This window comes from Crinia signifera, chromosome 3 (genome assembly GCF_055691185.1).
Source record: "Crinia signifera chromosome 3, ASM5569118v1, whole genome shotgun sequence".
NCBI classification, from domain to species: Eukaryota; Metazoa; Chordata; class Amphibia; order Anura; family Myobatrachidae; genus Crinia; species Crinia signifera.
In genome coordinates, this window is record NC_139219.1 from 282,835,725 (window position 1) to 282,860,147 (window position 24,423).

A 24,423-nucleotide genomic window follows, 5' to 3' on the forward strand; every position below is an offset into this window, starting at 1 on the left:
GTGTCTCTGCTTCAGAGAAACCACTTGTTATAAATTGGAGTTCGGAGTACACTCTGCACCCCTTCACAGGACACCCCACCGCTGACTGATTTCCTCCACAGTGAGAGTGCGGTCTACAACCTAACATATATATATATATATATATATATATATATATATATATATATATATATATATATATATATAGATATATATATATATATATATATATATCTATATATATCTATCTATCTATATATATAGGAATACGTGTGTCTGTGTTTGTTTATTTAATTATGTATTTATCTAATTTATTTATCTATCTAATCTACAAGAAAATAATAACTGCACCATAATATAACACAATACAATATTGTACATTGCATTTTCTACGGCAATGTTGTTTACATCTGTCATCATTGATGTTTCTAGATTTCACAGCAGTATTTAATGCCCGCAGAATATTAATATGTAATATTAAGGGATAAAAACCCCACTAGTAATTGTTTTTTTTTTTTGTTTTACAACTATATACATGCAACATAAAACGAATAACCCATTCGCTCCAGCACTCACAACTATACACAAATGTACAATAGATAAGCCTTGGTGAAAAGAAAAACAATGATATTTTATTGGGGGAATTTACAAAGCTAAAAAATACACAAAAATTTCAAAATAATAAAACAACTTGGAAAAAAGTGCTAATTGATTTAGTCAGAGGAAATTGGTCCCTAGTATTTGCCAAAGACTGCGTTGCTCTGGGAGACAGCCGGTGCAGTATATTTTATCTAACGTGAAAGGATCAAACCCCAGAGTCTCAGCAGCAGAAACACTTACACAAATTAACCAGGAGCTGGACACAAAATCTCCTAATTCACATTCATACGGTAGAAATGATTATGCAAGTGTAGCGTGTCTCTCTCTGATCATTTGGGAATTGGTGTCCTAATAAGCGTCAATGAAATACATATATTTACCATTTATACAAGGGCCCTGTGATCACCAGGTTTGCTGCTGTATCTTCTGGGTGCATTACACGTAAGGAGACAAAATGATCGATAATAATTATATATAACTAAGCTGGTTCCACTATATGTGACAGACAATGTACAGTAAGTGTGATTAGCAGCAGCCGTGGGATCCACACACTGACTTACTGACTCTGATAGGGGGACACTAGATGTGCAGTTTGGGGGTTGCTATACTGCTGCTCCCTAAGTTTTGGACTTGGCAGCATTTAAGAAATCATATATTCCATAAGAGCTGTGAAGACTGTTCATTTTAGATGCTCTGTGGCAAGTCATTTACTGTTAAAGCATTTTGTGGCTTTCCAAATGACAGAGGCCGGCAGGGCTTGCTGGGATATGTAGTGTCACAGCTGCTGGATAATCCTACAGGTAACTAATTTACATCTGGTCAAAACGATCAGTGACACTGCAAATGTGTACTAAGCATGTACCTTGTATTTGGTATAATTGAATGTGTATGTAATAAGTGTAAACAAGAGTGAGACGGATAGAACACACTTTTACACAATCATACACTTACACTGCCTTCAGCAGAGGGCTGCAATAAAATCACTTCCCCTGTAAGAATCCTGAAATACAGATTGGGATTAGGGGTGGGGGGCATCTTCTCAATGAGCATTGTCTAGTCTCATAGGTCTACCCATACTGTAGGTCCATAGTCCTCTCTCGGGTCCGCTCTCAAAGGTCTATTCTAGGGTGCAAGGCGCTGTGCTTGGTTTCATGGTCCCAGTACGAGCAGTGCATCATTGACAGCTCCGAGGGTTGCCTGGCACAGGTAAACTGCACCCCGTTGGAGGTTGCTGAAGGTGGGGGAGCAGGGCTGACAGGGCTCAGCTGCTGGGGGTGGTGGGCATGAGGGTGGTGGTGATGGTGGCTCATCCCGTTATAAGAGTTGACCATACTGGGTAATGACATGCTCTGGACCCTGGAATAAGGATTGTAAGAGGACGATGCAGACAGTCCCTTGACATTGACTGGGCTGACATTGCCCCCGGCCATCTGGCAGGAGGTGTAGGACATGGGGGTAGGAGGCTGCCCTAGGTGCCAGGAGTTGTTCATGAAGTTGGATTGCAGGTACTTAGGCGGGGATAGGTAGCCATAGGTGTCACTGCTGAATAAGCTCTTCCCAGCCTGGAAGTGGGTAGGAGGGGGCCTGAATGGTCTCTTCATCCGCCTTCTTCTCCTGTAGTTACCCTTCTCGAACATATCCTCGCAGGCTGGATCCAATGTCCAATAGTTGCCCTTCCTTTCTCCGCCACCCTCCCGGGGCACTTTGATGAAGCATTCATTCAAGCTTAAGTTGTGTCGGATACTGTTCTGCCAGCCTTTCTTGTTCTTCTCGTAGAATGGAAATTTGCTGATTATATACTGGTATATGGCAGACAGGGTCAGTCTCTTCTCTGGGCTCTCCCTGATGGCCATGGCTATCAGGGCCACATAAGAATAAGGGGGCTTCTGGGAGGGATCCGGCTTCTCCTGCCCTTTTTCCTGACTCAGATCGTCCTTGTCCCTCTCAACCTCTTTGCTGCCATTGGAATTATGCACCATGAGTGCCACGCTGTTCTCGTCGGGTGCTGGGTAAGTAGCCATGGTGGCACCCCTCCGGCTGAAGTAGGTGCCCGGGTCGGTGTATTCGGAGCTGGCAGGATCGGCACTCATAGGCGCAGAGGGTGGTCCATAAGGTGCCCCAGTCAGACCTTTCGCTGTAAGTGGCAGAGGAGGTTGTTGGTCCAGTGACGCTGGTTGTAGCGGATGGCACAGATTCCCCAACTGATGAAGCAATACAGTCTCTGGACAATTCAGATCTCCTGCCAATGGGTGATCCAGCCTGTAGCTGTTCCCATGGATGGATCTCCTGACAGATCAGACAGTGGTTGTGCCTGTTGATTCCTTTGCAGCAGGACAGGTCAGTAGGAGAGCCTGTTGATTCCTTTGCAGCATGACAGTGCAGGGTCCTGTGACAGCTGAGCAGTGCAGCACCCTGGCCGAGGCTGACCAAGTTGTGGCAGAGTTGCTCCTGGACTGTCTGTGACTGAGAGGTGAACCCTCCCCTCCCCTGTCCTTCTCTCTCTCTGCAGGAGGCTGAGGACCTGTGAGGATCCTGCCTCTACTCTCATTGTATTAGAGCTGAGCCAAGTTCCGCTTCCGTCAGCAGCTCCCCCCTTCAGCTGGGAGAGCAGCAGCAGCAGCCCGGGGAGGGAAGGGTTCACCTCTCAGTCACAGACATCCAACCTGACAGCTGGGAGATCACACCTATCATCCAGGCACAACACAGCTTGGGGGTGCAGAGACCTCTTACCCAACCCACCAACCCCTTGCTGGCAATGCTGCTGTTCCTGCACACATGAACCCCTCCTGCACACATTAAGCCCTCCTGCATGCACAGAACTATGGACAGAGACTGGGACTAAAAAGCCATAAATCAACCGGAGCTGCATATGCCTTAACTTGCATTGCATTGAATACAGGACTTCTTAACATTATCTGCCCCCCCCCCACCCCTCTCCCACACTCACTCTGTAGCATTAGGAACCCCTCCCGCTGTAGGAGACCCCTTCACGCTACATTTGTGGCACAACTCAACCAGACTGCGCTGTACAAGGCATCAGAGATAAAAGGCTTCTCGCCATCTCGCCTGGGATTGTACATAGCTGTCAGGGCCAGATGCACTAAGCTTCAAAAGTGATAAAATGGAGAGTGATATACCTCCAACCAATCAGCTCCTACCTCTTATTTTTCAAACCCAGCCTGTGACATGGCAGATAGGAGCTGATTGGCTGGTGGCTTTTCACTCTCTATTTTATCACTTTTCAAGCTTAGTACATCTGGCCCTCAGTGTGATCTGCTGCATTACAATCAGGGGGAAAAAACAATTCTGCGGAAATCGGAAAAAAAAAATCGCAATTCATCTTACATTATTTTTTTTAAATAGTTTATCGCTAATTAGCGTATTAGTAATGGTGATTATGAACCCAATCTTTTTTTTTCTTTCTTTAAAGTATTTAAGGAGCGATATTAACAGCAAGTAGGTGCAATCATTATGCAATGATCATGGATGCTATCGCAAGAGAATAGATTCAATGTACAACTTGTATTGGTATTGGAAGAGGACCAATATATACAGGTACTTGGAGTAAATATTTGGGTTACACTGACACACATGGATGGATACATAATAATATTCCTAGCTGCCCTGTGGAATCACAGCAGTGCAATGCAGTATTTGGCGATTTTGGTAAATCCCAGGACCCGGAGAACTGTGATTCCTCGCACAGATAGCGATAGTAACTACAGATGATTCTTATTGTGGTGTATAGATAATATCTCTCTGGCCAATAACAGCTCAGACAGATATGATTGTAATTTATAGCACCATCAATAGATACAATGAAAGAGCTATTTCTCATCAGTCACCATGGCAACATGACGCAGATAAGTGTGAATATAGCATGGTGTTAATGATGATGATGTTACTGATGGAATGCTAGTGCAGTTACACTCCTACAAGGTGTCTCTTTGAAATAACGAATTTACATGTTTATGTTTTGTGTCACTATTTGTCTTCCAGTTCCGACTGGGGCACAGAGGTGACTTGTGGGCATGACTTTATATTGGCACAGCTATGGCACATACCCCCTCCTACAGACGAGGCACAGGGCTGGGCACCCACCACCTCTGCCAGCCCGGGTATAAATGCTGCATTACCGGTGCTGTGCTGCCTGTTATTAGTTCTCATATAGATAGGATTATGTATACATTGCGATATATTCCACGCAATATACAGACCCCGATTTCTGCTTACAGTACCTGACGGTTCATGCACACTTGCATATACAATAGGCATAAATATTGCATACATACATACATACATGCATACATACATACATGCATACATACATACATACATGCATACATACATAGTCAATGTTACCGAATGAAGCAGCGGAAGCAGAACGCACAGATCTCTGCGGCTCTCCTTGGAAATGACGCATAACTACATGAATATACGATGCTAATATACATAATTCGCAGTTACTCCACATTTAATACGCTGTTTTTAGTGCAGGTTCATTTCCATAGTTAAATATGGCATAACGATATTGTATCAGTTGTTATTAGCTTGAATGAGTTGTTTTATTATTTGATGTAAGTAGCTACTGTTATGGTATATTACTCCACATGAAACAGATAAATATCCACTATGTCATCACATTGTATATTATTATTTGTATTATTATTATTATTATTATTAATAATAATAATAATAATAATAACAACAACAACAACATTGTTAATAATAATATTTGTATTATTTGAACAATACATAATACATATTTAAGACTAACAGGTTAATTAAGGGTAAACATGGGATTTACACAGAAGCACACGGGTCTGTTACATGGAACTCGCTGTCTCGGTATTTTATTTGAGTTAGGTCGGTGAGAAACTTAATTCAGTGTAACGGAAATATAATTTCTAATAATAGAATGTATTACAATAAGTTACCTAGTTCTGATTACAATTGTTATCAATAAAAGCGCAGTGGCCATTATTTTAACTTGCTGAAAACTACTATATTTCAAACCATACAGATGAGCATGCATTATTATTATTATAATTATTAATGCTAATAATAATGATGATAATAATAATAATAATAATAATAATAATTATAATAATTATAATAATAATTTTAACAATAATCATTATACTACTACTAATACTTTTACTAACACTGATAGTATAGACCCTTCTGTGGCTCTGTCTTGCCGCAGTAGTACTGTATGTCAGATTGCTGGCAGATTATATAACACTGTATAAATCCCTCTGATTGAGCTGTAATGTTATGATAATAAAGCCGTATAGATGAATGCAGCCATGTAATCAGGCGATTCCCTAAGAGCAGCTGCAGCAGACTGAGCCTATGGCAGCGCTGGCAGACTTGGCACAGGCAGAGGGCACATAACCCACTGGAAAAGACATGAAGTCCAGCGATGTCAGAACTTAAATACCATTTGCCACACAGACACTGCCAACGCCTGTGGGTGACTCGGTTGTGCCAGCTGCACCCATATGCTGCACACAGAGTGGCCTGGCTATTAATAACTTTGCTGTGTTCATAGAAAGTAGCAGGCTGGCTGATCACACCTCTAGGTGATGAAGGACACGGTGCAGACCAGGCATTCAGGATATACCCGTGAGCAGCCAGCCAAGGACGTAGACAGTTGGATGCTATATTGCAGCAGTTAGTACATGTGTATAGAGAGGTATCATTTACCATACATATATAGTATCAGGCAACTGTGTGCGTGCGTGTGCGTGTGCGCGCGTGTGTGTGTGTGTGTGTGTGTGATTTATTGTATTCACCAATCAATTTAATAGTTCTTCTTTACAGCATTGAGTGGAGAATTATGTACAGTTCTAATGCCAACTCATGTAATTGAATTACATACTGCAACAAAAAGCTTACATTCATTAATACGGTTTATTAAGATCAGGTGAAATATTTGGTCATGTGGCTGCATTAATTTATTAAGCACTTAGTAAAACAAGATCTATCTATCTAATTATTATTATTATTGTTGTTGTTTTGTTGTTGTTATTATTATTGTTATTATTTTATTATTATTATTATTATTATTATTATTATTGTAGTTTATCAATTTAAAAATTATTAGCATTTTATATAGAGGAAATGTTTACTAATGGCATAAGATATTAGGAAACCAAAGGTAAAGGTAGATTAACGCAATGAAGAGTTCTGGTCATCGGTAGTATGAGTATAATAAAATCCATACTTTCCTTCTAGTTACCAGTGTAGTCAGTTTTGAGGTTAATTTAGAAGAATGTAGTATGTACTTCAGTGAAGATAACTCAGATTAAGGCAGTCTTGCTATATTACATAATATTAAAAAGAGAAAAGATTAAACTCTTTGTTACTTATTTAATTGCACAAAACAGCAATGGTCAGGGCAGTGTTGCATCCCTAGGAAATTGTGACATTATTTTGTATATAAACAAAAATACTATTAAAAAGCTGTGATAGGCAGATTCATGTGGGCTGATGCTGGTGTACTCAGACTCTACAACATAAACGTTTCAGGACTATTTTTGTACCTAATACCCACTAGACACATATATTTACAGTGTTACATATTATAAATAATAATTATAATAATACAATTATTATTATTATTATTATTATTATTAATAATAATAATATGTGTTTTAATTATATACATGTGAATAAACAACGTTCAGTATTTGGTGAATAGAGTTTATGTATAACATTCATGTGCCATTTACAGTACCAGTATGTTTAATTAAATACATGTGGATAAACACATTTCAGTATTGGTTTAATACAGTTTCTATGTAAAGCATGTTATATTTACCAGTATGTTTAATAGCACAAACAGAATGATCAGATTTGCTCTTAATGGGATTATGGCCCTCTCTGCACATGTTACATGTGCCCCCCCCCCCCCCCCCCCCCCCTTCAGTGCACATGGTTTTGCCCATTTGAGAAGGAATTTGTCTTTGCTAGTGAACCAGAATAAGGGCCCGTGTAAAGGTATTTGTAGGCCCATGAAGCTGCAAAAGTGAATATCTGTACACATGTACTGGGGTCACGGTACTGGGGTCACTGTACTACCATCCATAGAAACCTTTATAGTCCTAGTGCCCCTCAAGTACCTAAGTGGGGAATAGAATTAAATGGTCAAGTGTTCTGTTCTCATACTCAGACCCTCAGATAAAGATTAAGGAAATTCTCAGAATCCTCTCATGCCATGGAAGAATTTCAGCTAGGCGGGATATGCAGATCTGTTGCAGTCACACTAGAAGCTGACACAATGACTTCAGGTGGATCTCTCTCTCTCTCTCTCTCTCCCTCTCTCTCTCTCTCTCTCTCTCTCACTCACTCACTCTCCTTTAAAACCACAATTTATTTGCAGCACATTAACCACATGATGGAAAAATCAAGAATTGGAAATTCTTAGGGGCCGATTTATCACCATCGGTATCCTTAATTTGAAAGTGAAGTGATAATATCGGCCCAATTCGCACTTTAATAATTGATTACATCATTCACTTGCATCAATTATCGCATTCAGGGACATAACTCGCGAGAAATCTCTGTCCCTGCGATGCCAAACACGAAAACTGCTCCAAGTGTCCTTTAATGCTTTTAGGTGATACTAAAATAGTTTGAAAAGGGCGGGAAAACAGTTTTTTCACATTATTTTACAACAAATGATGTAAATAAATATGGCCCATAGTTTTATATCTCCATATCAGGATTTTTCCATTTCTTCTTGTCACTGTTGCTCTCATTTTCCATGTCTTTGACTTTTCTGCATCTTGTAATTTTTACATATGCTGCTAGTGTAATATCAGTTAATTACAATTTTTAATACGACTTTATGAAATCACCTCACATTTCTGCTAATTTATCTATCTCCACTTTTCTATTAAAATAATTTGTGAGTAAGATTCACTAACAGTCTGCGGGGGAAATTTACTAAAATGTGTATTCTACTTCACATGTGATGTTGCTATGGGAAACAAATTAGAATCTACTTATTTATTTTGCACCCTCTAGAACAGGCATGTCCAACCTGCGGCCCTCCAGCTGTTGTGAAACTACACATCCCAGCATGCCTTGCAATAGTTTTAGAATTCCCTAATAGCAATACTATGGCAAGGTATGCTGGGATGTGTAGTTTCACAACATCTGGAGGGCCGCAGGTTGGACATGCCTGCTCTAGAAGATAATAGACAGGATCTGATTGGTTGCCTATAGCAACATCACATGTGAAGTAGAATACACATCTTAGTAAATTCCCCCCTGTTCCTCCCTAGCCTGGTATAACTGTATTTATATAGAGACGATGATAACCACTTGGGAAAATAAAACAAACAAATAAATACACAAACAAATAAACAAATTACCCTGATTGGTTGGTGAATGCAAGCACAGTCCCACACGGTTAGGGGGAACTTGCACCTTTAGTGACTTGCCCCCAGTAGATTTACTGCATCTGAGTAGTAAATCAACTTTCATTTATGAGGTGATGAAATACTATCATAACTTTCCATGTTCATTAAGATGAGGAAATACTAAGGCCAGGTTATTTTTCCACAACCTCCACAACATGTAGGATCCAGCATTCATGGATCCTACAAGCTGGGCAGGAATGTCTTTCTTAAAGTTTCCTTTCATCCACTAAATCCAAATACAGGTTGAGTATCCCTTATCTGAAATCCTCGGAACCACATTCTGCTACTATTGTTCTACTTTGAAAAGGTTTTATATGATAACCTTTTTTTCTCTGTCATTTTGGAGAATAAAATCTGGACTATGGGGCTATTTATCGAGCAACATTGTGGCTACGTCCCCCCCGAAAACACCTATAAAATAAGAATGTGGTCCAGTTCTATCATGCAAGATACCCATTATGTGGCAATTACCAAAGGGTATATGTAAGCATAACATGTATGGGGCAACTGTGTATTTTATTCCATTTATGGCTTTGATCTATAGTATACCCTTATACAAAAGTTACCGTGTACATGCCTATTTATGACTTTGTATGCAGTGAGGCACATGTGTGTGTGTGTGTGTGTGTGTGTGTGTTAGCTGTTCACACCCGATAATCTATTTCCATTATTTCTGGTGGAGGTTCTGCTTAGCACCACATTGAGGAAGAGACTTAACTTTAATTATATTGTATTTTAAACAACAGGCTTACACAATTCTTGTTTCCCTGTCTTTTTCATGTTTTTCTTGAACAACAGGAGGAGTTTCCTATTAACGGGGGAGTACATTATATATATTTTTAAATTATACACCATACACCTATTGCTGCAAATGTGCATAAAGTTGTCATCCATAAGGTGGCTGAGGCGGTAGCATTAAGGAAGATGGAATCTGTTAAGATGGAGCATATGTTTATTTGTGGTAACAGTACCACCACAGTAGGGATTTGCATAGAAGCCTTGCACAATAGGGATGTAAGGAAGCAATGGGCCAGATAGAAAAAGGGTCAAATTATTAAGGTATCATCACAAATATGTTATTTAGTTTCAGTTTTCGATATCAGGCCAGTATTGTCATGGTAACTACAAAATGGGTTACTGGTAGTGCCCGTTACATCCTATTGACACATCAGCCCATTCAACGATATCCCAAACCATGATTCAGAACAAGCTCCAGCTACTGCTGACACACAATATCCACCCTCCTTTATTTAAGGAAATAACAACAAAATATAATTTACTTGGGTAGAGTAATAGAAGGTCCTTCAGATTTAATTATGTATCTTGAAAAAAATATTATTATTATTATTATTAGTTGTAGTAGTAATAATGGTAGTAGTGATAGTAGTATTGCAAGTAGCTTTTTAGTGATGTTTTACACCCACTATTGAGAAAGATTATTGGCTTTATATTCTACTGTTTATACAAAAAAGATAATAAAAAAATACTGTATTTAATTATATGTAGGAGTTGCGAAGTTCCCTGGAAGGACAACCGAAAGGGTTGCTGCTGTGTAAAATATTTGCAAAGATAAAAAAAATAAGGGGAGAATATAAATAGAATCTGTCCCATGAAAAAACAAGGTTACTTGAAAAAAGAAAAAGAAAACAATAAAAATCCAGTGAAGTTGTTGGTGTGAGTCATCGAGCAACTGTCAAATGGCCTTTTTAATGTACAGATCAAAGTACCGCATTTCTTACTCTGAACAGCTTGTATAATAGCCACACCCTCAAGAGCGTTACCGGAAAATAATTCCACATGTTTACTTACTATATATATTTATACATACTGTATACATACACACACACACACACACACACACACATTACTGACAATCCTACAACCTACATTCCCTGTTTTGTACTTTCCTAAAATTGACACTAATTTCACAATGGGACCGTTTTCCTAGTTTTTAACCTTTTCCAGCTTTTTTAACATCCCTTAAATAACCCTAGCCAGTTGAAGGGCCATTGAACCGGGACAGTCAACACAAGTCAAACTCTTTCAGACATTAGCAGGACCTTAGTCAATGGGCATGTACGAGATAAATCCCTGGGTTTTTGGCTTATTTACCAAAGGGGGTATACACTTTTTCTTTCACTGTGTATTACAGTAGGTGTTGAGTACTGTATGTTTTACCAATTGAACAATCACAAAATATTGTATATACAATATATTCTTCCCTGAAAAAAGACAAGTTTGATTTATTTTTCTTTCTTGCACTAGAGTAAATTTGCACAGAAGTAGACCAAGACAGTTTACATGATAAAAACATTCTGTTTAACAAAATAATCCAACATTGTCAATTCCAAATTGGCTGGTGTTTTTCTATGATATATATATATATTCCAATATGAGCAGCACTCCCAATAATAAGTTACCCTCCCCTGTCCCCTCCAAGATAAGGTCGGGATTCAAAATACACAGCATCAGAGACGGCACTCGGAAATAAATGCAGACAAAGCAGAATCCTGATGACGAAGTAAAGGACTTCGAAAACAATTTGAACATACCTGCTTTGTCTGCAATTATTTCTGAGTGCCGCCCCTGAAGCTGTATATTATATATATTTATATGATATTTTGTATCACTTTTATAAATATATACTGTACACATACATATACGCATTGCCCATTCCTTTGTGTTCTTCAAAAGAGCCTTAACAGCAAGTGTTGAAGCCCCAGTCTGCTTTGAGATATTTAATGGGAGAGACCCTGCTGATGCAGTATGACTATCTTGTGTGTTAATCCCTGACTTTGTGCAAGGGTACCTAGAAGAACTGATGCTGTTTTGAAGGCAAAGGGTGGTCACGCCAAATATTGATTTGATTTCCATTTCTCTTCAGTGCATTCACCTTGCATTTTGTTAATTGATAAAAATAAACTATTAACGCTACTATTTGTGAAAGCATTCTTACTGTGCAACATTTTCCCACACCTGCCTAAAGCTTTTGCACAGTAATGTGTAAGTATTTAAAACCTTTAAAGTTGCAAAAATTTCCCTCTGTAGGGTGTTAACGACAAATGATATGTACAAATGTTTTATTAGGAACTAACACTCAACTCTACTCTTTGGGGAGAACACTCAACACTACTCTTTGGGGAGTACACTCAACACTGCTCTTTGGGGAAAATAAATTATTAGCCACTAATAAGAAGATACATTTTGAATGTTAAAATCAAAGCTGTGATGTGGGTGCCGGGGGTGAGCAACTGACATCATAGGATGTCAGCTGCCCACACACTTCCTTCCGAATGCCCACGTCCATCTAAGGTTACCTCAGGGTAACCTTAGATGTGCGTGGCCCTACGACATCATTTGATGGTCGTGACCATCGAATGATAAGGGTGTTCCCTTACAGCCTGTGAATGGATGTTTATGTAAAACATCCATTTGCAGCCCCTGTGAATGAACACGGCGTACGAGGGGGGCATGCATATCGGCATTCGCAGGGCGGCATCTGGTGGACTCGCAAGGCTGCGAATACGCAGTTTTGCGAATCAACCAGAATAATCCCCAAAGTGTATGGTCATCTTAACATCGTGGTTTGGCAGAAATGATCCTTATGGCAGGACAATCAGGATGTCTGCAAGATGTAATAACTTGTCATTATGTTCATAAAGAGCCACACCCCCTCAGGGAGAGGGAGGAGAGGCTGCTGCTGCTGCTGCCTCCCTCCCCACTCAGCAAACAGCACTGAGCAGTGTGTGCTGAGCTAGGGAGAGAGGCTGTGCTGTGGCAGCAGCCTGTCCTCTCTTCTCCATCTGCCTGGCTGCCTGGGAGGGAAGTGCAGGACCATGGCCCCTTCAGCAGACCAGGACCTGGGTAAAAAGTACCCACTGCTCACCTCTCGACACTACCAACCATGAGTATGGCTCGCAATATGCATGCACGAGGACATCCTGCAATAAAATCCAGCATCTTTCCTAATGGCTGCCCATACACAAGTTGATTAACATGAAACCGCAGAGGGTGTGTGTGACGTCCGCACCGGCCCCCGATCAGCCGGTTTCTATTTACGCACAGACTGCACACACAGCAAAAATCATTCAACATTATTCTTCTCCAAACCTGTTTCTAAGTTGGACAGCAAAGTCCATAGTGTATTTCACAATTGTCCATTACTGTTATGGGAAACATGTATGTTAGATCATTTTATACTATAATTCCACATTATGAAGGTGTCTAGGCAGAAATGGATTCATTTAGAAAATCTGGAAAACATTCTCCTGAGTTGAATATACATGAATAACTAGGAAATGCCAGCACATTATGTTGCCAGCATACTGTTTTATAAACAAGTAGTCAGTTATATTTAGTTGATTTGAAATGGTTTTGAATGACATGGTGGCGGAACTGAACATTTACCAATCATTATGGTGTGTACACACGGTGAGATTCCTTTGCTATTCGACTTGCTATGCAATCTTTGCTAACTCATGTGCTATTTACATACAATTCATGTATCTGCATTAGATTTGCACTATATAGTCATTGCTGCCCTATCTATCTGGGTTTCGATTTGTGCTGTCCCTGGAGTTCGCATCGGGATCGCAAGGTAAAAAAACCTGTGCGATCTGCATGTGATCCCAATGCGATTTTGACTATATAGTCAAAATCTCATGTGTAATTAACCTAGGCTGGAATGTACACGTAACCCATTTGGCGGCACTCAGCAGAATTTTACAAGGAAAATATTGAATAGCTGTTCTCAAGGGTAATGGGTAATGATGAGTCCAATAAGCACTAAATAACTTCCTATTTATCCACATAGTAAAGGACAGCCAACTGTCCGAGGACAACATAGATCTGGGACACTAATCTGTATAATAAAGAATCAGATGACACCTGAGCACAATATATGTGGGCATATAGGCATATATATCATTGTACAGCCAACTGCAAACAGGCAATCATAGATCTGGGAAACCAATCAGTGGCGCAACTACTGTAAGGCAGCCCCAGCTGCTGCTTGGGGGAGCAAGTGGCAGCAGGGTCTGTGTGGGCACTGGCACCTGCTCGACGCACTGACATGCTGCTGCCCACTGGCCAAGCACCGGAGGCGAGTCAGTTGCAGCGCAGGTGCGGCCATGGCAGAGACGACAAATCCCCCCACTGACTCAATTGACTGTACACAGAGCCGGCTATTGACTACTGTGTACAGGATGGGCACGGATGGGCATTCTAGGATGGCCTGAGATGCGTTGGAGCCAAGGGAAGCAGCAGTGTTTGCTGGTCTGCTGGGGGGGGGGCACAAACATTTCGGCAGGGGGGAGCAAAATTTATAGTTACGCCACTGACACCAATCTATATAATAACGAATCGGATACAAACTAAAGCACAATAACAACATACGAGGGCATATAGCAACCCATAAAAACAGGATAGACTCAGAGGCAAAATGTCATTCAGTCCATGTGGTTGCACAGCCTGCATACTGTAAATCCAGTGTGCTTCCAATTGGAGAGCGCACGATTCCGATCACCTTCTCTCTTGTGACGGGTTTCTCCGACCCCTTGCCCTCTAAAGCAGCAGGTATGCTGGATCTATGCAGTGCTATACGTTTCTTGAACTGTCTGACTGTTTTCCCTACATAAAGCAGCCCACATGGGCACTTGATATAGTAAACGACGACCTTACTACTGCAAGTAAGTGCATGCTTGATTCTAATTTTTTCTCCAGAGCGGGGATGTAGAATGGTGTCACCAACTTCCAAACTGCTGCAAGTGATACATCCCAAACACTTATAGTTCCCAGTCTTGCGGCTGAGAAAATTTCCTGTCAATGGGGGTCTCAATCAGGTGAAGTCACTGTGGACAGCCTGGTCGCGGATATTTCTGCCTCTTTTTTTATATGATGGTAGAATTGTATTGTTCTTTAGTGCTGGTAAATCTTTGTCTGTAGAAATGTTGGGCCATATTTTGCAAGCTTCCCTAATCAGATCATCACCGCACGTCGAGTATGGCTGTATCAACACTATTTTATTGTGGTTCTCTTTTCTGGCAGAGGTTCGTAATACATCAGATCTTTCCATATTCAATACTTTATTCTTGGTGTTCACCAATAATTTGGCAGGATACCCTCTTATCTAAATTTTTTCAATCATCTTATCAACAATGTATTCCAGCGTCATCAAGACACTTGCTAGTGGATGTACTGGAGGACACACATACATGAGGATTTGGATTTATTTTGATCCTACATATATCCCATAGAAGGTGGATCTTTACCACGAAGGGCAGTGCTGGAAGCCGCCCTCTTTCCTAATATGTCCACACAGTTTGTCTTTCAAGGCATAATAATTACTTTAAGCCTGTTCAACTAAATGCCTAGGAGGCATTAATATAACACAACTTCATTTAACACACAAAGGCTAAATGAATGGTACATCAGAGATTAAAAAAAACTTGTTTCTTATTGGGAGATAACGATATTGAGGCTTATAAAATCCAGGCCAGTATGGTCAGAAAATTCAAGGAGATTTGTTATCCCTGATGAAGTCTCGTGAGAGATGAAACGCGTTGGGTTATGCTACGTCTTTGATTACAAACAACTGTTAATACAGAAAATGACTTCAGCCACAAGGAGCCTTACATATGTTTTTATATTGCTTTTTTAATAAATGTCTTTATTATATAAATACTTTTAAGCTTGTGTGTAATTCTGGGAAGACTGCCCATATAAATATTGAGGCACTAATAATACCATTGCTTGGTGATATTTGGTGTTTGGGTTCCTACTAGTAGGAAACTGTGTTAATAACTACCAAAAAAGTAAAATAGTGCAAATTTAGAGTTTTTGTGGAATATATATATATATATATCAGAGGCGTAACTATAGCACCGCAGCCCCCGTGGCCGCGGGGGGGCGCTGTGCATGTGTGGGCGCCGGGGGGCTGTGGTGCTATAGTTAGCCCCCTCCCGTCCGCCCATCTGCCCCCCGCCAATCCGCCGCCCGCAGCCTTACCTGACTTCACTGGTCCCGTCCCGGCTCCCTTGCTGGCTTCATTCTTCTGCTAGTGAGACGAACCACAATAAAATGTCCGCCCCATATAGCAGACAGTTCTCTGAAACTGTCTGTTGTATGGGGGCGGACATTTTGTGTTGATCCGTCTCACTAGCAGAAGAATGAAGCCAGCAAGGGAGCCGGGACGGGACCAGCAAGACAGGTAAGGCTGCGGGCGGGGGGTGCGGCGGGGGGTGCCCCCCATTAACAGCGGGGGGGGGGGCGCCCAATTCATAGTTACGCCACTGATATATATATATATATATGTGAATACTGCAAGCCATACACGGGATACTGCATTAGGTCTACAGTAACTAGGTCAACAAGCATTGGGTCGACACCACTAGGTCGACATGCAGCAAGGTCGACAAGGGTTAAGGTCGACATGGGTTAATGTCGACATGGATCTAGGTCGACATGACATTAGGTCGACACTAGCGTTAGGTCGACATGGGCTAGGTCAACAGTCAAAAGGTCGACATGGGGTTTTTCACTGATAGGACAGAAATCTCTGTGTCAAATGCAATAGCCTGCAAATTGTGAGCGATGGGGAGATTTTGGTTATGTTTCCTCGTGGCTTGAAGCACCAATTTCTTTAAAGGCAAAACAAGCAACGTTGGCACTCAAAGGAGCAGATGAATATTATTTCATTTGGCAAATTGCATTGATAAGTGATTTTTCTTTGACATAATTGCTGTTGCATGGAGTAAGGGGAACTATTGATAAACAGGCTTCAGGTCAGTCTGCCTTATACTCGCTCCTCAGCTGCTTTCATTCAGCTTCCATCCCTCTCACACTCCTGTGAGACTGAGGGCCTTTGACGTCAGAATACAGCCTCCCAGGAGATGATAGTGCAGAATGCAGGCCAGCTCGCACACTGAGTTCCAGCATGGATATAATAAAGAGCCGGCTTCTTTCTATGCTTTATAAAGCGGATGTTACAGTGTGTGACCTGTGACTGTATTCTCTGAGTTATGCGCAGTGCGCACATAAAGAAAATGAAATGACAGTTTGGGTCAGATATACAATAACAAAAAAACACCAAAGGCCAGTATGCATTCCCACCGATGACAGGTTGCAATGTTCAGCTGGGCTTGTCCAGGAGTATTAAGGCCCGTACACACTGGGCGACTTTCAGCTGAAAGCAGCTCAGTTTTGTCTTTTGATCTGCTTTCAGCTCAAAGCCACCCAGTGTGTACGGGGCAACGATGAGTGGTGAGAGCTGATGCGCGCTCCCGCATCATCGCTGACCCCGTCGTGGTATTACCAGCAGATGAGAGACGGGGTGGATGGCTGTCCATAGCTTCCTGCTATGGAAAGTCATCTAAAATGGGTGAAAATTTGTGTGTGTGCACTGAGCGATTTTCCCCATCATCGGTCAGCATACACGCTGTGTGTACGGTCCTTTACAGTGCAGTGATATTGCAGATTTTCTTTATGAGTGCAAGAAAGGAAAATCTGTAATGTTGATGGTGGTGACAAAAATGAGTAGAATAACAAGGCCACTTGGTTTATTTTATCAGATGTAAGCCTTGGAGACAGAGGCGTAACTCTGGGAGGCAATGAAGTCATCTGCCGCCGGGCTCCTGCTCCCAAGGGGGCACCTCTCCTCCCCTGCAATTTTGCATCAGTTAATTGAAAGCCTTCAATATTGCATCTAAGACTGACTCCCTGTCCTAGCAGGACCATAGACTTCACACATTCTTTATTTTAAACATAATATACATACATACATATTTATATAAGGTGGTGTGTGTGTGTGTGTGTGTTTGTGTGTGTGTGTGTGTGGGGGGGGGGGGGGGGGGGGCATTAATATTTTTCTTGCCTCCGGACACCTGGGACAAACTTACGCCACTGCTTGGCTTGGAGATTATAAAGTGGAGAAAGATAAAGTACCAACCATTCGGCTCCTGACTCCTTTAACATCACAGTTGATTGGCTGGTACTGTGTCACTCCGCAAGGCTTAATACATCTACAGTTAGATTTACTATGGACCGTAATCTTTGTAAAGCGGGGGCTAGTAGCCAATAGAAGAGAAAGTGCCTAGCCACTGGGAGCAGGCAGCTCGCCACTGATTCTCTATTAGATGACATCTACGCCAGCCGTTTCCTCACCTTTTTTTGTTTCATGAATTGTTACCTTCTGTGACCCAGCGCAAGCAAAGGATAAATGTTGTGCAATTCCCGCAGACTATATTTGTGCTAGTGCTGCCATTCACAAACTTGTAAGCAAGTCCGATGCGTGAGAACACATGACCTCATGTGATGCAGAACCTGGACTTCTAAGCAGTGGAAAAAAGTAATATGCTCTGATGTATCTGGAAAGGTTTATGTTTGGGAAATGCTCAAAGAGGCCTGTAACTCGTGCTGACGGTTCCAATCTGATAACCGCAGTGGCAGATCTGTTGTGGTATCGACAGCCATTTACATTGTTTTAGAAAGCAATATCAGGCATCAAGACCTTTCTGTGGTCCAAGACAATAATGTCTCCATATATATAAATCTAAAGGAATTCAAGCCCAGTTCCATGAACTCAGAAATTAAGGTAAACATCTTCCATGACCCCCACAATCAGCAAATTCAATATTGTTAACCTTTTACTGTCTATAATAATCTACAATGCATTCACATACTAAAAAAGGAGTTATATAAGAACGGGGAAGAATATCCTTTCCCACAAGTAGCCATTAGGCTGCACAGCTAGTAACAGGCCAGAAGCCGTGGAACCAATTTACAATTATGAAGGAGGAGGAGTTGTCTCAGCCGCAATCTCTGTTGTTTATGGATTTGTCCAACTCCCCAAAGAGATAATAATAAAAAGAAGGGGCGGATTAGATAAAGGTTTCACAGTATTTGTTCCCAGGGCCATATCTATTTGTTATATCCTATGGCCGGGTTTGGGTGGCCAGGGCACATCCAGGTTGACTATTAGTGGATGACTGAGCGGAATATTACCGCCCAGGATCGCTATAGCTGGGATGTATCATCCCCTTGTTTGCAGGGACAGGGTTCCGAAAGGGGCCCGTCCCTGCAATGCATTCAGCCGGGGGGTCTGTGCATGAGCGGTTAGCGCTGATCCCCCGCTAACTCCGCCCCGGCAGCAGTGCGATCCCGTAGCCATAGGCTACAATTGGCTATCGCCATCTCAGAATGGCGATAGCTCAGGGATGGGAAGCCGGGCTGCCTGATGTTGTTACATTGGGCAGCTTTGCATCCCCCATAGAAACCTATGGGGGATGTGGCCAACGGTGGGGGAGGGATCGCAGCAGGGATCAGAGATTCCTGCTGTGATCTCCCTTTGGTACATTTCATTGATTTCAGTGATACTTAATATTTGCGGCTAACCCCTGAAAACGGGTGTTTTCAGTGATTTAGCAACAAATATGGTTTGATAAATGTTACCTGTTGGCTGGTCCCTTCTCAGAGACCAGTCACTCTTCCCCTTGCAAACTAACCTCAACCGAATCTCTTTAGCGCCTAACCATGCGTTTGTTATTGCCTAAATCTTCCCCCACAGCCTAAAAGTAACACCCCTCTCTCCCCACAGCCTAACCCTAACCTGCACCAGCATGCTTACATTCAGAATGCAGACGGTCGGGATACAGGCTCTGACATTGGTGAGCAGGTTCCGGCGCAGGTCTTCTGACCCATGTTGGGATTCCTGATTATCGGCATCCCAAATGTTGGTAGTATGCGGAACACATCCATGCAATCGATATTCCTAATACTATTGTCCTTTAGTGGTTGCCCAGCAACGGAGTAATCTCTTATTATTTGGGTCCTCGGTATCATGGTTCTAATACTCTGGAGATGGAAAAAGGGGAAACAACAAACCCGGTGATGGATGTAGATGCGTAAGGTGGTTGCACTAACCAGTGGCGTAACAATTAGGCCGCAGCCCCCGCGGTGGCGGGGAGGCGCCGGGGGGCTGCGGGCGCTGGTGGATCTCCGCCAGCTCCCCACTGCATGTGGGTGCAGCGGGAGCTGGCAGGGGGGTCTGTGCGGCGCGGAGGTACCTGTTTAAGGGAGAGCCTGGAGGTCCCTGCGCCTGCGGCGCTGAGTATGATGCTGCCGGGGTCCCTGCAGTGAAGTGGAAATAACGCGCTATCTCCGCTGGAGATAGCGCGTTATTTCCACTTCACTGCAGGGACCCCGGCAGCATCATACTCAGCGCCGCAGGCGCAGGGACCCCGGCAGCATCATACTAGGCGGCGCAGGGACCTCCAGGCTCTCCTTTTATACAGGTACCTCCGCGCCGCACGGACCCCCCTGCCAGCTCCCGGGGGGGGTCCTTTAACGGGGGGGGGGTGGCAGCTGCAAAACTGTCCCGGGGGGGGGGGGGGCGGTGAAATTGTCCCGGCGGGGGGGCGCAAAAGTTTTAGTTACGCCACTGGCACTAACATTTAAGGAATAATTTTGAAGCTTTTGATGTTCATTCATCTATCCTAAAATCTGATGGTGTGAAAACGAATATTTACTGTAACCTTCCCCAAAAATAAATAATTAAATAAATAAAGGGTGCTGTTAAATAAATTAAAGCTTTAATTATTATACCAATTAAAGTTTGTACATTTTGGGCATGGTGGGAGAATAAAATAGTGTGCCAAGGGTAGCGAGGGGATGCTGTGCCCTTTTTGTGTGTCCATGTCGACTGTGTCGACATTCGAGACAAAAAGGTAAAAAAAAAAACATGCTGACCTTTGACTGTCGACCTTCCCCATGTCAACCTAATGCTTGTGCCGACCTAATGGGCCCCATACATCAGCAATCACAATTTATGGATTTTCAGATATTGGGATATTTTGGCCAGATAAATGGATTTTACAATCTATCTGACTTTGCCCACACATTACAGATTTATTTCAGTGATCGGCAGAATTTTCCATCTAAAGATTGCATCTTCATATCTGGAAATTGCCCCAATCAATTGTCATTTCAGCTGTTCATAATGTAAATAGATGAAGAAGACGAATTGGGAATGCCCACACATATAAAAAAGATCTGCAGATAATACCAGATTATTAAACATGTTTAAAAACCTGATTAAGCAATCGATTGGCGATTTTGATTGGGATTGCCAAAAGGGGGAGCCCACACATATAAAATTAATTGTGGCAATCATCTCCATATCTGAAAAATTTCACAATTAATTGCTGATGTATGGGGCCCCTAACCCATGTTGACCTTCAGTCAAGTCGACCTTAATGCATGTCGACCTTCAGTGGTCGACATAATGCTCGGAGACCTAAAATATGTCCATCCAATGATCCCATTCCATTGGAATCCTGACTGCTGGGACTTCAATAGTGGGGTGAGCGCTACGAAGCCCCTTGCGGGCGCAGTGGCTCGCTGCACTCACCACAGGTTCTATTCTCCCTCTATGGGGGGGTCAAAAATCGTGTGGTGTTCCCTTTCTACTGGCCAGATGATACCTGCTGAATCCAACCACCTCATATCGCTGTCTAACGTGGGTGGTCTAGAGGGTGCAAAGACGTGATTTGTATTGCGTAGTGGGATGAGGCCACAGTAATGTGGATGTGCTGCTCCTGTTGTACCCTTAACCCCAGAGCCAGATTAAGGTTTAAATGGTCCTGGAGCTGAATGATCAAGGGCCTATTATGCGTAATAATAGGGGTTGTGGCCAGCAACTAATAATGTGGGTGTGTCTGTATTTGTGTAAATACTTTCAACTAATTATATATGCTTGGAAAAGGCAGGGGGCTGGCATAAGAAAAATGCAGGGAGATGCAGTATATTGGCGGATGCACTCCAAAGGTGCACCCTCAGGATGCCAATGTCCTAAAATACTTGTGGGATGAGGCGGCACTGCAGTCATAAAAAAATACTGAAAGCCGAAACTTGGTAGGCAACATTTCAGCACCTTTTATGTGGTCACCTAAGTTTACCACACCATATACCCCTTATACAAATCGTGCAATACAATAGTAACCCCCTTATACTGTACTTGCCTCTATTACATTATGCCACATGGAATGAGCCAAAATTCACACTATGGCACACAGATTAAGGCAAAATTCACATGGATTGAGCCAAAATACACACTACACCAGGCATATCCAAACAGTGGCCCTGCAGCTGTTGTGAAACTACACATCCCAGCATGCCTTGACATAGTTTTAGCATTCCCTAATAGCATAAATGTGGCAATGCATGATGGGACTTGTAGTTTCACAACAGCTGGAGGGCCATAGTTTGGACATGCCTGCACTATAGTAAACCCATTGAGAAATAATGCACAATATGCTTCATAAATAGGGGCATTGGCGCGCATTAAAAATTTACACCATAATGCCCATTACATGTTAAGACACACACCATAATCTCCATTACGTATTATGCCAAACACCTTAATGCCTATTAAAATTTATGCTACATAAGTATTGCTTACCTACTGTACATGTTCATTGCCAGGGGTTCCATGCTCATTGCCAGGGGTTCCATGCTCGTTGCCATGTGGGGAATACATGCCGTTGGTAACTGGGGAACAGCCACCGCCGGGCAGAAATGACAGCCATTGACAGCCATGCAGAGAGCAGGGGGCTGCCTGGCTGTATTCAGAGCACTGCTATTTGAAATAATACCCCTTTCACACGAGAAAATGCACTTACCAGGGAATATGGTCCCAGGATCATGCAGGGACATTCCCAGACTGGCCTCTTTTACACCAGCCTAGTCCCTGCATTTTCTGGTGTGAGGGGGAGAGAAAACCACCCCCGCCCCCCTTTAAACAACCAGCTATATCTTCGGAACCAACTGACCCTTTAACATGTAGGCTTCGAATGATTTTGGTTCCATGAAACTGGGCCATTTGATTCCAGAGAAATCTGTCCCCAAACAACATGAACAGCCATTAAATTACATTTCAGAAATGAAAAAAAAATTGGTTTACCCGCAATATCTCTAGAACCAATGAACCCATATGGACCAGGTATCAGATTAAGGCCCAGAGATTTGAGTTCGACTGAGATCAAGCTCGAGTTTCTGTGATGCTGTAGGAGGAACTGGCAGCCGTTGGAACCGGGTGGAGGTCGGAATTAGCGGGTCCCATGTTATCCTGTGTGGAAAACGTTCCAGGTTTGCCTGGCGGTATCTATGGTTCCCGGGGGGCTAGCGACGCAGGGCTGTAGCTCCATCAGGCCCATTGTTAATCCGGTATGTAGGAGCTTTTGGTGATCAGTTGCACAGGAAGGGAGATGGATATCAGAATAGTTTTTTAATTTATTCAATTGGCCCCCTCTGGTCAAGTTTATTCAGTTTCTATTAGATCCAGGGGTGTGCTCCCACCGACAATTTATTTAATGAGATTTTTACAGAAAAGAGAATGGATTGTCATATGGTGGTGCACCATTTATAGAAAAGAGTCATAAAATTTACCTTTTATTATTTTTATTTTAAAAGTGAAGAACACGAAATATGACAAACAACAAATAACATTAACACAAGTGAAAACAGTGTGCTATTAAAAGGCACGTGCGAGTTCCTGGAGCAAATTCCCTCTATTCAATATTATCAATTACACTACTAGCTTTCTCCTTCTTGACCTTTGAACAATTGTTTGAGGAGAGAAGTGTGTCAATCTTAAATAGGTTTGTGTTCTATATACAAATGTAACAGCCTATAATTGATAATATTGAATAGAGGGAATTTGCTCCAGGAACTCGCACGTGCCTTTTAATAGCACACTGTTTTCACTTGTGTTAATGTTATTTGTTGTTTGTCATATTTCGTGTTCTTCACTTTTAAAATAAAAATAATAAAAGGTAAATTTTATGACTCTTTTCTATAAATGGTGCACCACCATATGACAATCCATTCTCTTTTCTGTAAAAATCCCATTGTTAATCCGGCCCTGCTTAACCCTTCGCTACAACACCTCACCCCTTATCTGACCTGGCTGCCCCCCCTGACAATTATGCCCCTATTATTTACACACTATATTCAAGAATAAAATAGATGATCAAATTAGAATTGATGCATACACAAACATATATTTCTGCTTTTACAGCATTTGTATGTTTATTTTGGGTATCTAACCTTTGTAATGGAAAACTATGACGTATCTTAACTTCATCAAACACAGTGACAAATTGCAGTGCTTGTTGCACTATGTATCTGGACAGCTGAATACTTTCATGTTTTGGGGTATCAATTTACCATAGAGCCTCGTAATTCACTTCGGCATTGTATGTTCTATAAAAGCCTTGTGCATTTACTGTACATGGACAAAGTATGGTCAATCTCCTCAGAGATTCACTATATCCTTATTATATCAATAGATCGTTTGTTATGTTGTTAGTGTATTGTGTGTTATTCTACCAGTGCTGTATGTGTTATTACACGCGCACAA

The 24,423-nt window shown here is 42.0% G+C and overlaps 1 protein-coding gene across 1 annotated transcript; it reads right to left on the reverse strand.

Annotated features, from left to right (window-relative positions):
* Positions 1–623: 623 nt before the first annotated feature.
* FOXL2 (forkhead box L2) lies at positions 624–3,061 on the reverse strand. The gene has a single exon (XM_083174782.1). The coding sequence runs from the start codon at positions 2,667–2,669 to the stop codon at positions 1,689–1,691; it is 981 nt and encodes a 326-aa protein (XP_083030908.1). The 5' UTR covers positions 2,670–3,061; the 3' UTR covers positions 624–1,688.
* Positions 3,062–24,423: the final 21,362 nt, after the last annotated feature.

Bases quoted from the DNA above. Each gene is read 5' to 3' on its own strand.
- FOXL2 (XM_083174782.1), bottom strand. From the start codon at position 2,669: ATGAGTGCCGATCCTGCCAGCTCCGAATACACCGACCCGGGCACCTAC.